General features: G+C 41.0%; 1 protein-coding gene across 3 annotated transcripts in view; it reads right to left on the minus strand.

Annotated features, from left to right (window-relative positions):
* LOC133504875 (chloride channel protein 2-like) overlaps nucleotides 1-16,209 on the minus strand; it is a 158,091-nt gene that overhangs the window by 43,067 nt on the left and 98,815 nt on the right. For all 3 annotated transcript variants that reach the window (XM_061827577.1, XM_061827578.1, XM_061827576.1), the window contains 2 exons: nucleotides 14,488-14,701; nucleotides 6,882-7,015 (listed from right to left, as the gene is read on the minus strand). In XM_061827577.1, coding sequence (XP_061683561.1) covers nucleotides 6,882-7,015; nucleotides 14,488-14,701 — 348 coding nt within the window. The remainder of the gene's footprint in view (nucleotides 1-6,881; nucleotides 7,016-14,487; nucleotides 14,702-16,209) is intronic.

Consider the following 16,209-nt stretch of genomic DNA (forward strand, 5'->3'; position numbering starts at 1 on the left):
AATTCCTTTCTCCCGAGTGTTAAAGCAATGTCCAGCTATGCAATGAGCCGGCATTTTTCTAACACGAAGGAACAACGAGCTACCTTCCCGGAGGTAAAACTAATGGAGACAAAAGAGTTCACGAGGGGGCAACGCTCTCCTTTACGTCACTTCCTGCTTCTTCTCGAAAACAAATCCCTGAGAGAATTTTCATGGCGGGAATCGAACGCAAGGCAGTTTTGGTTGTGACGGCGTAAAAAAAAAAAAAAAAAAAGATCCACCTCGTTGCTTGATTCAGGTGTGGCCAATACCTTGCGTGCACGCACATAAAGGCGCGTTTTAGCAAGCTGGCCTCCTATTTACGGCAGTCATGGCGATGCGGGCGTGCACAAATGGTCGATCACGAGAGGCTGGCAGCTTGAAAAGTAGATCTTGAGGTGGAAAAAAAATCTGGACACCCCTGAGTTACATTGAAAACATTTCTGGTATATAACACAGGTAATGTTTCAGTATCTAACTATAATAAGTATGAGATTGTGATTTACTTTGACTTGATCTAAGTTCTCATGTTAGACTAGTCTGTCCATATATCTAAATGCGAACGGTCATTTTCCCCCGTGGTACCGCGTTATCTTGAAGTTGAAAAGTTTTCCATTCTCCATGCTTTAGGATGTTATAGATCATCTACTGCTAGCTTTCATCAGTGGCTTGATAATAGATAGCACCATAAATTACGCGAGATTATAACAATACTTAATACTTAAACCAATCTTGATGATATAAAATGATTTGATTATATGAATATTTAGTTTTTAAATTGAATGTCCATTGACCTCTTTAAAAATGTCTGTCTCAGTCTGTGCAGTGTCAAAAAATTATGATCATGGTATTAGGTAACAACTACATACTTGGGTATAACGACTCAGTAAGTTAGTTTAAGGTCTTCAGATTCCATCCATAATTCCACCCGCAACGTTATATCTGTGGCATGACTGGTGGACCACACACATAATTTTATATCTGCAGGCATGACTGACCACACCCGTACATTTTTCAAATGTGAGTGACTGATACTGGTAGAGGGGTGATGAGGATGGAGCGGCCAGGCAAGAGAGCGAGAGGAAGACCAAAGAGAAGGTTGATGGATGTCTTGAGGGAAGGGCAGGAGGGCAATTTGTTTCGAGAGGAGGATGGAGAAGACAGGCTTACATGAAAAAGGATGACATGCTGTGGAGACTCATCATGTGGCAAGCCGAAAGGAAAAGAAGATATAAAAAATATGGTTTCAAATGTACAGTATATGTACGTGTGTGTGTGTGTGTCTTTGTGGTCAGTATTTGGGAAATAGTATTATTCATTACTTTAACTAGTATTGACAACAATTACTGTAATAATTATGAATAAATAAAGAATAATAAAATAGAAAGGATTCTTCACCCTCACCCCTGACTCCCTTAATTGGATTAACTAAATGAGTAATTTGCCTGAAAGGGAAAGTCAAAGATAACACGTGACTGACTGAGAAATTAATTTCAACTTTGCGGAGATATTTGCACCTCTCCCCCTGTCCAATACTTCTCAAGCGATGCCTGACCACTTGAAATTAGTAAAATTAGATAGCATGACTAATCCCTTGAGGAAAATTAAGATGAAAATGATCCATTCAAAAGAGCATCATAAAAAGGCCTAGAAAGACACTTTTTTTTATCTTTTATGACCAATTGTGCAAGAGGAGCTCTAAAACTAATTTAAAAAAAAAAACAACCCAACCCTGAAATATTTTGTGCAAAAATTCAGCATTCATCCATCCCCCGTAAACACCATCCGTATTGATATCCACACAGGTAGTGTATTTTTTTTTCCTAAGCAACCATCTTAAAGTTGTAAAAATTTTTTAGTTTCCAGTGCTCAATTAGTACCTTGCAGATCTTACTTGTTTTAATGCAGCCCCATGGGGGAACAAACCAGTGCAAACTGTAGGCCGGTCTCAAGCCCGGATAAATGCACTGCAGTGTTGGGGTAACATCAGGAAATGAATTATTCAATTACAATGGCACCTGCGTGGCCTGAACGTATTTTTGCTGCAGAATATCAAATACTGTACATGTCTTTCACATCTGCACAGTAAACTAAAAAGTCTATCAAAATATGTCTTTAACACGTTTGGCATATTACAACTTTTGACAGAAATGTTTACTTTTTCTAATTAATTAATCTTTTTTGATTTAGATTTTGATGGCAAGACTGGCCAAGCACACTGCCTCACAGTTCTGAGGCCCGGGGGGTAAAGATCCCGGCTCTGCCTGGGTGGAGTTTGCATGATCGCCGCGTGCCTGCGTGGGTTTTCTCCGGGCACTCCAGTTTCCTCCCACATCCCCAAAACATCCATGTTGATTCTTCTTCTTTTCCTTTCGGCTTGTCCCTTTAGGGGTCGCCACAGCGTGTCATCTTTTGCCATCTTAGCCTATCTCCTGCATCTTCCTCTCTAACCCCAACTGCCCTCATGTCTTCCCTCACCACATCCATAAACCTTCTCTTTGGTCTTCCTCTCGCTCTTTTGCCTGGCAGCTCCATCCTCAGCATCCTTCTACCAATATACTCACTCTCTCGCCTCTGAACATGTCCAAACCATCGAAGTCTGCTCTCTCGAATCTTGTCTCCAAAACATCCAGCTTTGGCTGTCCCTCTAATGAGCTCATTTCTAATCCTATCCAACCTGGTCACTCCGAGCGAGAACCTCAACATCTTCATTTCTGCCACCTCCAGTTCAGATTCTTTGTGTTGTTTCTTCAGTGCCACTGTCTCTAATCCGTACATCATGGCCGGCCTCACCACTGTTTTGTAAACTTTGCCCTTCATCCTAGCAGACACTCTTCTGTCACATAACACACCAGACACCTTTCGCCAGCTGTTCCAACCTGCTTGGACCCGTTCTTCACTTCCTGACCACACTCTCCATTGCTCTGTATTGTTGACCCCAAGTATTTGAAGTCGTCGACCTCGCTATCTCTTCTCCCTGTAGCCTCACTCTTCCCCCTCCACTTTTCTCATTCACGCACATATATTCTGTTTTACTTCGGCTAATCTTCATCCTTTCCAGTGCATGTCTCCATCTTTCCAATTGTTCCTCTGCATGCTCCCTGCTTTCACTGCATATGACAATATCATCTGCGAACATCATGGTCCAAGGGGATTCCAGTCTAACCTCATCTGTCAGCCTATCCATTACCACTGCAAACAGGAAGGGGCTCAGAGCTGATCCCTGATGCAGTCCCACCTCCACCTTAAATTCCTCTGTCACACCTAAGGCACACCTCACCATTGTTCTGCTGCCATCATACATGTCCTGTACTATTTTAACATACTTCTCTGCCACACCAGACTTACGCATGCAGTACCACAGTTCCTCTCTTGGTACTCTGTCATAGGCTTTCTCTAGATCCACAAAGACACAATGTAGCTCCTGCTGACCTTCTCTGTACTTTTCCACGAGCATCCTCAAGGCAAATAATGCATCTGTGGTACTCTTTCTAGGCATGAAACCATACTGTTGCTCGCAGATACTTACTTCTGTCCTGAGTCTAGCCTCCACTACTCTTTCCCATAACTTCATTGTGTGGCTCATCAACTTTATTCCTCTATAGTTCCCACAGCTCTGAACATCCCCTTTGTTCTTAAAAATGGGAACTAGAACACTTTTCCTCCATTCTTCAGGCATCTTTTCGCCCGCTAGTATTCTGTTGAATAAGTTGGTCAAAAACTCCACAGCCATCTCTCCAAATTGCTTCCATACCTCTACCGGTATGTCATCAGGACCAACTGCCTTTCCAGTTTTCATCCTTTGTAGTGCCTTTCTGACTTCCCCCTTAGTAATCATTTCCACTTCCTGGTCCTTCACTCTTGCCTCTTCAACTCTTCCTTCTCTCTCATTTTCTTCATTCATCAACTTCTCAAAGTATTCTTTCCATCTATTTAGTACACTACCGGCACCAGTCAACACATTTCCATCTCTATCCTTAATCACCCTGACCTGCTGCACATCCTTCCCATCTCTATCCCTCTGTCTGGCCAACCTGTAGAGATCCTTTTCTCCTTCTTTCGTGTCCAACCTGGTGTACATGTCTTCATATGCCTCTTGTTTAGCCTTTGCACCTCTACCTTTGCCCTACGTCGCATCTCGATGTACTCTTTCGCCTCTCCTCAGTCCTCTCAGTATCCCACTTCTTCTTCGCTAATCTCTTTCCTTGTATGACTCCCTGTATTTTGGGGTTCCACCACCAAGTCTCCTTCTCCCCTTTCCTACCAGATGACACACCAAGTACTCTCCTGCCTGTCTCTCTGATCACCTTGGCTGTCGTCGTCCAGTCTTCCGGGAGCTTCGGTTGTCCATCGAGAGCCTGTCTCACCTCTTTCCGGAAGGCTGCACAACATTCTTCCTTTTTCAGCTTCCACCACATGGTTCTCTGCTCTACCTTTGTCTTCTTAATCTTCCTACCCACCACCAGAATCATCCTACATACTACCATCCTATGTTGTCGAGCTACACTCTCCCCTACCACTACTTTACAGTCAGTAACCTCCTTCAGATTACATCGTCTGCACAAAATATAATCTACCTGCGTGGTTCTACCTCCGCTCTTGTAGGTCACTATATGTTCCTCCCTCTTCTGGAAATAAGTGTTCACTACAGCCATCTCCATCCTTTTTGCAAAGTCCACCACCATCTGCCCTTCAAAGTTCCTTCCTGGATGCCGTACTTACCCATCACTTCTTCATCGCCCCTGTTTCCTTTACCAATATGTCCATTACAATCTGCACCAATCACAACTCTCTCGCTGTCTGGGATGCTCAGAACTACTTCATCTAGTTCCTTCCAGAATTTCTCTTTCAACTCTTGGTCACATCCTACCTGTGGTGCATAGCCGCTAACCACATTATACATAACACCCTCAATTTCAAATTTTAGTCTCATCACTCGATCTGATACTCTTTTCACCTCCAAGACATTCTTAGCCAGCTCTTCCTTTAAAATAACCCCTACTCCATTTCTCTTCCCATCTACTCCGTGGTAGAATAATTTTAAACTGCTCCCAAACTTCTAGCCTTACTACCTTTCCACCTGCTCTCTTGGATGCACAGAATATCAACCTTTCTCCTAATCATCATGTCAACCAACTCCTGTGCTTTTCCTGTCATAGTCCCAACATTCAAAGTCCCTACACTCAGTTGTAGGCTCTGTGCATTCCTCTTTTTCTTCTGACGCTGGATCCGGTTTCCTCCTCTTCTTTGTCTTCGACCCACAGTAGCTGAATTTCCACCGACGCCCTGCAGGTTAGCAGTGCCGGGGGCGGGCGTTGTTAACCCGGGCCACGACCGATCCGGTATGGGATTCTTTAGATGAACGCTCATATTTGTTTGGCACAGTTTTTACGCCGGATGCCCTTCCTGACGCAACCCTCTGCATTTATCCGGGCTTGGGACCGGCCTACAGATTGCACTGGTTTGTGCCCCCATAGGGCTGCATGTTGATTGAAGACTCTAAATTGACAATAGGTGTGACTGTGAAGGATTGTTTGTTTATCTGTGCCCTGTGATTGGCTATCAACTGGTTTTGGGTGTACCCCGCCTCCCGTTAGTGAGCTGTGATAGACTCCAGCACACCCTCGTGAGGATAAGTGGTATAGAAAAAAGATGGCATGTATAATGATTTCATTCAGATTATATTTGAATATGTAAGCAATAACGTGATTCAATGTAAGAGATGACATTTAAAATCTGAGTGTTTATTTCCATTGCTATTATTCATAAAGTAACGTTCATCATTTAACTGAATTTGAATACAGGTACAAATATATGCCTTTATGAAGTAAAATGACATTACTCAAGTAAAAAGAATGCTTCAATTGAAAAAAAGTCAAATGCTCTGCATTCGGTAATTATTTTTTCACTATTACATAAGTGCCAGAATCGAAAAATGTTTGTGTAATGGTTTTTCATCACTGAATGATCACGTGTTGCACACATCTGATTGTAGAAAAGGAGATTAGTTATTGATGAATTGCCTTTTCTTGCTATTCTAAAGCATTTTATAGTCCACATAAGTATTATAAATCTTTTAAATACATTGGTATATATCTACTTACGAACATCTCTAACAATGAAAAATTCAGGTTACGAAACGCTTCCTCGGAAAAATATTCTCTAGTTACAAAGGAAAATTCAGGATATGAAAGGAAAAAATAGACACTGGATTCGCAGCACCATATTCCACCAAATTTAAAAATCCTGTATCTTGGTTTGTGTGGCACGATTGAGCTGCTCTCCCACTATGGCTGTCGCATCTTCCTGGCATCCCACTGGCAAGGAGGGATGCCAATCTTTACCCAAGATGCATATCCTGTATCTGGGTTTGTGTTGAACGATTGAGCTGCTCTCCCATTGCCTATCATCGTTGAATTATCCTGCCATCCCATGAGCTAGGAGGGGTGTCGATCTTTATTCGTGATACTTTTTGTTTCCTTTGGACACTCGACTGTCACCAAATCACACCAGCACTTTCATACGCTGTCGCATGCTAGCACAGATTGGTAAAGTACAACATTTTCGTGAGTTTTGGGTGGGGGTGGTCAGGGGGCTTGAAACAGATTAGCCTGTTTACACGTAAAAAGTGCATCTGCTTACGAAAAATACACATTACAAAATGACTTCCGGAACAAATTAATTTCGTAAGTTGAGGTACAAATGTATCTACAAATGCAACTGGAATTCAAACTGCACACTTCAAAAACAGCTTCACTTCAACTCACTTATAAATAACACCCATTCAGTGATTAAATTATATGTTGTATTACTGAAACATTCAGGCACATTAACTTAAGTTATTGAACGAGAAGCTGTCTCACCAGCTGATTCCACCAGTGCCAGAGTTTTGAGGTTGCCTGTCAGCAGGACATTATGCAGGTCTCTATAAGAGCAGTTGAGTGTAATATAGCGCACGTCCCTCACCATGATGTCCTCCACACGAATATTGTACTTCCTGAAAAGGGAAATATTACAAGAATGAGTATATGTGCAAAGGAAACAAAATTAAGAAAATTATTAAAGAGTGCCAAGTCCATAGTGAGTTTTAACTTTGCAAAGTATATTCACTGACTGATCTTGTGTTGATCAGTTTTTATTCTGATAACCTGACAGCTTCACGTTCCATGCGTTAGCTGGTCCATCAAGAAACACATTGGTGTGTTGACACGTCATTCTGGAGGGTGGCGGCAGTGACGGCATGGCCATGTGGACACTTGCTTCAGCAGAATTCTACACCACTCAAACACTCAGCTTCCTTCCTGGCTTAGCTTGCCAAAACTTACAAATGAGGCAGCAATTCCTTGACATCTCTGCTGCCAAGCCTGCTAGTTGTGCCAGCAAAGAGGTTCCAGCCAGCTCTGCTCTCCTTGCAGTTACTTACAATTCAATACATTAACCTCTCTTTAATACAAAGTCAACTTAATGACTATATACACATGTCGCTTTAGAATACAAAATCTGAGAGGTTGAAAAATGTTGGTAATCACCTTGACAAAATAAACTTGATGACCTATGTCCTTTTGAAACCCATTGTCCTGGGGATGGATATAAAAAGTATGCAAACGCGTTTAAATGCTAGATTTTTATGAAAAAAAAATTGACCAAAATATATCATTAACAAGAAAAATCATTAAGATAACCTACAGCCTGTGTAACTCAATTGAGAAAAAATGAAAGAGAGGATGCAAAAATAAACAATGAGATAATGTGGTTTTACAACTGTGGACAAATAGGGTCTGGCTGTGTTCAGATTTAATTAATCGCACTCAAACTCATGTTAAATTGGAGTTCAGATCACAAACATTATAAAGTTACTCTGATGTAACACAAATAAAGTTCCTGTTTTAGTGTATGTTTTTTGACATTTTATAGCCACATCTTACAGCAAGAGCCGCATTCCACAGCGCCAGAGGGATCTTATTGTTCAAAGGTATCACTGAAGACAAGGGTCATTTGTGTTTTGCCAAAGCATGAAATAGGAAGCGGGTTACACCCTGCAGCAAACCGCCTCCTGAAGTTCAGTGAGGATCTCTGAATGATCCAATGTTAACTGATGATGATAAATAGAATCTACCTGTGTGTAATCAAGTCTCCGTATAAATGCACCTGATCTGTTATAGTCTTAGGGTCTTAGACTACTTACGTATGCAACTACTTCACAGCAGTTTATTTTTTTAACCTCTGGGAAAACTTTTTAAAAATATTGAGCATAACAGGTTTTAAGTCACATTAATGGTGAAAAAAGTTTCGAAATGATTGATCTTGGTCTGATTTTCAACAGAGGTACTAACTATCTTTAGATCAATATTTAAAAAAAACAAAAAAATAGCTTTCGGTATTTGCAGAACTTACCTACAAACCCCAATTTCAATGAAGTTATGATGTTCCATAAATGCAAACAAAAAAACAGAATACGGCTTGCAAATGCTCAACCTATATTTAATTGAATACACTATAAAGAAATGTTTAATGATAAAAATGCTGAAGCTCTTTGACATTTTTCTGTTTTTGCAACTACAGTATCCACTCATTTTGAATATGATTCATGATTGCAATAGTACATCGAGAAACATTGCTCTTAAACTGTTGGACAACATTTCCTCACACAGTTATTCACAAAGTGGTGAACCTCGCCCCATCCTTGGTTTTTAACAACTGAGTCTTTAGGGGACCTGGTTTGTCATGAAAAATGGATTGCACAGGTGCAAAGGACGAGAGGTTCGTGTGTTCCAAATGACGGGTAGGTGTGTATAGAGACTAAAATAAACAATCGTTAAGGGGGAGGGGGGACATGATCCTCTCAGAATGTAACAAAAGATCCATGTACATGAGTCAGGGGTGCTAAATGTGTTGATGTACCCATTGGCACCGCAGACGGCTTTGCTGGCCCCTCCTCCACCAAGCATGGCTTCAGTTGGGCAGGCTCATACATACTGTCTGGGAGTCTGTTGATAGTTAGAAGTGATCCCCATATCATGTAAATATGGCTTGAAACGATAGGATAATATTGCCCCGGTCACTTCACTCAATTGTGAGATGTTCTCTTGTTTGAAAAGAGCTTCTGTGTCCCATAGTAGGTGGAACAGCGTGTTTTCAATGGCTAATGTCCTGGTGTAACATCTGCTGATGACGTTGCAGGAAATATGTTACCACTTGAATGTCGAATGAGACCTCTGCAACTTTGCAAATGGATGGATTTTTTCGTATAGACATTGAAGTGAATAATGTTATATGTATTTTTTATTACAATATCTATTTTAGAATGTTTATAGGCATGACACTTGACCTTTAAGCTAATTAACAGATACTTGTCATATCTTGATTCCTGGAACACAGACGCAAGGAGTCACCCACTGGCGTTGGAGGAACTGCAAGCGGCAGGATCAGTTGCAATGGCAGATAAAACGTTTTAATAGTTCATAAACACTGCAGAAATATTCTAAATATATGCCTTGATCTCGATTTCAGTGTGTCAACTCTAAGCTTTTATAACTTTTTCTGAATAACAGATTTTGTTAATTGTTTCTTAATTTTCTCCTAAAGTGGAGTCAAATGTAATTTTGAACAGTAAGCAACTGATCTGCCACGACCAAAGTTAAATATTTATTCTTTGCAGCAGAGAAGCAATACTGGGAATGATTTAGTTAATGATCTTACACTTGCAATAGTTCAAATTGTAGACCTGAGCCAGCCATGGGTGTGATCTTCCCCCCTCCCATCTGCTCCTCCTACTTTTGGATTTGCTCTCAGCATACTTCAACGCTCACACTCTCTGTCTGTGTGTGAGTATGCGTGTGTGTCTGTGTGTGTTGCTCTGGCAGTGTTTTCTGGTCCTTGCTGGTAGCACACCAGCTGAGTGATCATCGGCCACCCCTCAACCCTTATTCTTTTGTTTGGGCTCAGTCAACGCGAGAGCCCAAGATGAGGATGGACTAGGCTTCCCAGCTGACTGTGGCAACCGGTAGGCAATCACAGCAGTTAGGACCTGGTACGCTTTAAGCAGAATGTGGTTACTCTGAAGTTGCCAGCGAGCCACAAAACAGGTCTTTCTCCTCCTCCCCAGCAGTGCAATAGTAAGCCTCCCGGCCCGACCCACCTCGGCGTCAGGGCTAACGGCGATATGATGCGGATCTTTGGTTACGTGAGAGAAGGAATACGTCGTCTGACTCGGATGGAGCTTTATATTGATCCTACCACTTGCGGACAAATGCACGGAGTTCCCCGATATGACGCAAATCTTTTGTTACGTTCTGAGAGAAGGATTATGTCGTCAGATGCAGACTGAGCTTTTTATTCATTTTGCTTCTTACCGACAAATACACGGACACCACAGATATAACGTGGATCTTTTGTTACGTTCTGAGAGAAAGATTACGTCGTCATACGTAGACAGAACTTTTTATTCATCCTGCCGATATTGGACAAGTTGTTTGAGTTGGAGTAGTGACTATACGTCGTTTGGCTAGTTAGCTCGTGTTACACGCTACTAAACTGTCTTTGTACTTCTATTTTGTTATTGTTTTGTGTTGTATTGTATTGTGTGTGATTAAATTGTCTTAAACGTGCTTTTGTTATATGTTGCTGGTTTGACCAAGGGGATTTATTCTAAATTATCACGTAACATATGCTATAAACTGAGACAAATTCGTCCTCCCCAACTATTATTTTTTTTTTAATAGCTCTGTACACACCTGTCATTTAGAACCCACAAAAGCTCTTGTCCTTTGCACCTGTGCAATCCATTTTTCATGTCAAACCGGGTGTATTGGAAAAGTGTGAAGAGTGAATCCATCCTCCCAAGTGTTCGAACAAAATCCAGCAATACAACGAGCTGGCATTTTGGCTAACACGCTGAAAAAACAGGTAATTTACCGCTGGTACAGTAGGTATAAACCAATATAACCACTCGACCCCACTACTGCAAAAAACTTCACTTCCTGGTTCTTCCTTAACACAAAATACTAGAGAGACTTTCCCTGGCGGGAGATGAAAAAAACACGGCAACATTCTGACTTGCTGTGAAAAAAATGGATGGGTCCATTCCGGATGTATTTTTGGTTAAAAACATACAAAATTTTGTGTTTTAGGTGTCAGTGGCCTTTTAAGTTAAACTGGATCCAAACAATTACTTGATCATTAAAAGTTCCTTTGATAATTTATTGGATTGATTTTTGCATCTCTGATGAGGATACTGTATAAAAACACCCTGTTTCATAAAAAAGTAATAAGAAAGGTATACATAGTCTTTCTTTGTATCATCTGGAGGACAATTTCCAGTATTAAAACTATCAGAACTCCAACGTGGTTTGAAATATGTGTACAACAATCTACATTTTGTATTGTCTATAGATTATGGCGGACGTCACAAAACCTGAATGATGTGTATTTTTATTTAAATCAGTTAAGATAATTACACTTTAAACAATGCCTTTACAGTTCAAGATTTCATGAGTTGTCAATGAGTACCACAGAATACAGTTTGAACTATTAATGTTATACGATAAAACAATTACCTAAACTTAGGAACTGCTTTGTGTTTTACAGTCAGTCAGTAAGATCATGTAGTGTAATGGTGTTGATTATCTGTGATCCTGTGTGTGCGTTTGTGTATGTCTTTAAATACATTAATGTTCTTGTAGATTAAAATATTGGACATAAAGCAAGCTCATGTGGTCACAAATTTAAGTATAATAAGGAGGTAGATGAGAAGACTGAAGAGAGAGGAGTGCCCAAGGAAGAGATAGATTGTGTGGTTCAATGGAGGTGGAGAAGAAACAATTGAGGTAATAAACCAGGAGGCCAGAAGGAGGCTCAAACGGGAATGTCACAGACAAAGAACCAGTCACTGTGATTTGACAGGTGCATATGCCCCGACGCACCAATGTAGCACTATGAGGGCACAAACCAGTGCAATCTGTAGGCCGGTCCCAAGCCCAGATAAATGCAGAGGATTGCGTCAGGAAAGGGCATCCGGCGTAAAAACTGTGACAAACAAATATGAGCGTTCATCTAAAGAATCCCATACCGGATCGGTCGTGGCCCGGGTTAACAACGCCCGCCCCGGGCACTGCTGACCTGCAGGGCGTCGGTGGAAATTCAGCTACTGTGGGTCGAAGACAAAGAAGAGGAGGAAACCGGATCCATCGTCAGAAGAAAAAGAGGAATGCACAGAGCCTACAACTGAGTGTAGGGACTTTGAATGTTGGGACCATGACAGGAAAAGCTCAGGAGTTGGTTGACATGATGATTAGGAGAAAGGTTGATATTCTGTGCATCCAAGAGAGCAGGTGGAAAGGTAGTAAGACTAGAAGTTTAGGAGCAGGGTTTAAATTATTCGACCGCGGAGTAGATGGGGAATAGAAATGGAGAATGGTTATTTTAAAGGAAGAGCTGGCTAAGAATGTCTTGGAGGTGAAAAGAGTATCAGATCGAGTGATGAGACTAAAATTTGAAATTGAGGGTGTTATGTATAATGTGGTTAGCGGCTATGCCCCACAGGTAGGATGTGACCTAGAGTTGAAAGAGAAATTCTGGAAGGAACTAGATGGAGTTCTGAACATCCCAGACAGCAAGAGAGTTGTGATTGGTGCAGATTGTAATGGACATATTGGTAAAGGAAACAGTGGCGATGAGGAAGTGATGGGTAAGTACGGCATCCAGGAAAGGAACTTTGAGGGACAGATGGTGGTGGACTTTGCAAAAAGGATGGAGATGGCTGGAGTGAACACTTATTTCCAGAAGAGGGAGGAACATATAGTGACCTACAAGAGCGGAGGTAGAACCACGCAGGTAGATTATATTTTGTGCAGACGATGTAATCTGAAGGAGGTTACTGACTGTAAAGTAGTGGTAGGGAGAGTGTAGCTCGACAGCATAAGATGGTAGTGTGTAGGATGACTCTTGTGGTGGGTAGGAAGATTAAGAAGACAAAGGTAGAGCAGAGAACCATGTGGTGGAAGCTGAGAAAGGAAGAATGTTGTGCGGCCTTCCGGAAAGAGGTGAGACAGGCTCTCGATGGACAGCAGAAGCTCCTGGAAGACTGGACTACGACAGCCAAGGTAATCAGAGAGACAGGCAGGAGAGTACTTGGTGTGTCTTTTAGTAGGAAAGGGGAGAAGAAGACTTGGTGGTGGAACCCCAAAATACGGGGAGTCATACAAGGAAAGAGATTAGCGAAGAAGAAGTGGGATACTGAGAGGACTGAGGAGAGGCGAAAGGAGTACATCGAGATGCGACGTAGGGCAAAGGTAGAGGTGGCAAAGGCTAAACAAGAGGCCTATGAAGACATGTACACCAGGTTGGACACAAAAGAGGGTGAAAAGGATCTCTACAGGTTGGCCAGACAGAGGGATAGAGATGGGAAGGATGTGCTGCAGGTAAGGGTGATTAAGGATAGAGATGGAAATGTGTTGACTGGTGCCAGTAGTGTGCAAAATAGATGGAAAGAATACTTTGAGAAGTTGATGAATGAAGAAAATGAGAGAGAAGGAAGAGTTGAAGAGGCAACTGTGAAGGACCAGGAAATGGCAATGATTAGTAAGGGCGAAGTTAGAAAGACACTAAAGAGGATGAAAAATGGAAAGGCAGTTGGTCCTAATGACATACCGGTAGAGATATGGAAGCAATTTGGAGAGATGGCAAAAAAACAAAAAAGTCTCATTAGTCTCAGTTTGTAAATGATGGATCCAAGCTATCTTTGTGGCCTAATGATTTGGTGTGTTATTTAGTTTTGTTTGGTTGCTACAAACTATTAATGGGAGTAAAGGCCATTAAAAACAATGCAACACACAGCTATTGAGTCAAGCATATCTAAAACTGTGCCTTGTTGTAAAACACATTTCATTCACAACTTCAGTTGAGAGCACGAGTGACACTGTAAAAGGCAGCGATCAACATTAACTTTCAGTTAAAATAGGGACAAAAACTATGTCATTCAAACATCGAGCCATCCATTTTCAAAACTTCTTATCCTATTCCATCTCACTGGGAAGCTAGATCCTATTCCAGGTTATGTAGAGCCAGTTGTGGGTTAAACTCTACGCCAGTCAATGGCAGGCGCAATTTATACAATAACATATTCCTCAGAGAATTTGGTCAGACAGTATTTTTCATTCAGTTGATCGAGCAACAAAAACTACAGTATGCGTAATCGAGCAGTTGCTTTAAATTTTTCTGCTCTTGGTCACCAGTGAGTTGGAACTTAACCCGGTTGACTTAGGTGTCAGGTGGTGTAAACCCTGGAGTGAGGATGCATGCATTAAATTCTGTATATAGAGACAGCTATTGAAGTTTGTTTAGAGTCTCCAATTATCTACCCAGTGATCCATTTCCGGTGGATGTCATCTACCCCATGGTCCTGGGCCACTGAGAAGGTTTTTTTAACAACCTCTGCAATCTCAACCTCAGAAAAATGTCAACTTTACTTACTCATGGTGTCCCCATCCTAGCTCTGGGAGATAAGGTAGTTTCTTGATCCGGATGATCGAATCGTAGAGGGAGGGCTGCAGGGATTGTGCCACTGCATTGGCGAGAATCACTGCTATCATTACAGGCAGGATATGAGAGATCTGCCCAGTCAGCTCGAACACAATCACTGCAGTGGAAACTGTATGGGTGACCGCTCCTGACAATGCTGCTGCACCTGCAAGTGGGTAGCAGGACAGTAAAGTGAGCATAAGAAGGTTCAGTAGTGAACATATACAAACCAATTCAAATGAAGTTGGTATGTTGTGGTAAAATACAATGACTTGCAAATCATGTTCAAGCTATATTTAATTGAACACACAGCAATGTCAAGATATTTAATGTTGACACTGTTAAACACAGTTTTTCGCAAACAATCATTAAATTGAAATTTTATGGCTGTAACACTTTCCAAAAAAGCTGGGACAGGGTCATGTTTACTACTTTGTTACATCACCTTGTCTTTTAACAGCATTCAATAAACATTTGGGAGCTGAAAACACTACTTGTTGAAGCTCTATAGGTGAAATTCTTTCCCATTGTTGCTTGATGTACAGCTACAGCTGTTCAACAGTCCGGGGTTTCGTTGTCGTATGTTATGCTTAATAATGCACCATATATTTTCAAATGGGAGACAGGTATGAGAGCCTCAGCAAAACAGAATTTTATTTTAATGGGATTCAAATTAAACTGTGAAACATTTCAGAAAACCCCTATCATTAAATGAAACATAAGCATAAAGAAATTAATAATGGTTGTTGTTCAGAAATCAGTCATATTTAAAACTTTCAAAAATTGTGCTTTGCTATGTAAACTTATGAGCACAATTGTATATATAGCCATATGTATCCCTGTCATTTTCACATGAAAGTGTAGGCTATAACTTTTTCATAACCTCTTGGGGCTGTGCCATACTAGAATGAAAGAGTACAGCTTTTTCATAACCTTGAGATGGCGGCATATATTTATAAACAGTTTTTTCAATTTCCCCTATAACAATAGACAATGCATACCATTGACTTTTGACAATATTTTGGGGACTAAAAATGTGCATGATACACGAGAAGCTCCAGTAAATGAGTCCAAAATCAAAGGTGGAGAAATACACAGCATGCCACGCATCTTTTGTATTGTTTGTTCTGCCCCATCATTTTCAATTCATACTGCTCTTCGTTTATGAATAACATTACCAAAAATAAGTTAAGTTATTGAATAACCTTGATTAAAAAGTAATGTATACAAGTAGCATGGTGTATAAACTCCTCAAAATGGCATTGCCGTTTCCTTGACCAGACCCAGCACTCTTTTTTTCCTCAAACCATATCTTTCTGCACAATTCACTTTGATATTTTCATTGAGGAAGGACTCATTCTTCTCAATTACTTAAGTGAAAAGTGAATTTCATTATTATCAAATTTTCAACCAATAAAGGCACGGGTAGAACAATACAAAAATCTGTATTTGAATGACAGAAGCAAAAAGCGGAGAGTGACGTCATTGCTAAACCCACAAAATGAATCAGACCAGTTGAAAGATCAAGATGAATAATTGGAGGTGAGAATAACAGAAAAATGAAAGCAGTGCCATAAAGTTAAAAGGGGTTACAAAACCAGGTAAAATAACTGGATTCTAGAGATGGTTTCATTGTTCTCTCACAAAACCTGAGTAAGACTGCCTGAGTGCGTC

This window comes from Syngnathoides biaculeatus, chromosome 8 (genome assembly GCF_019802595.1).
Source record: "Syngnathoides biaculeatus isolate LvHL_M chromosome 8, ASM1980259v1, whole genome shotgun sequence".
Taxonomy (NCBI): Eukaryota; Metazoa; Chordata; class Actinopteri; order Syngnathiformes; family Syngnathidae; genus Syngnathoides; species Syngnathoides biaculeatus.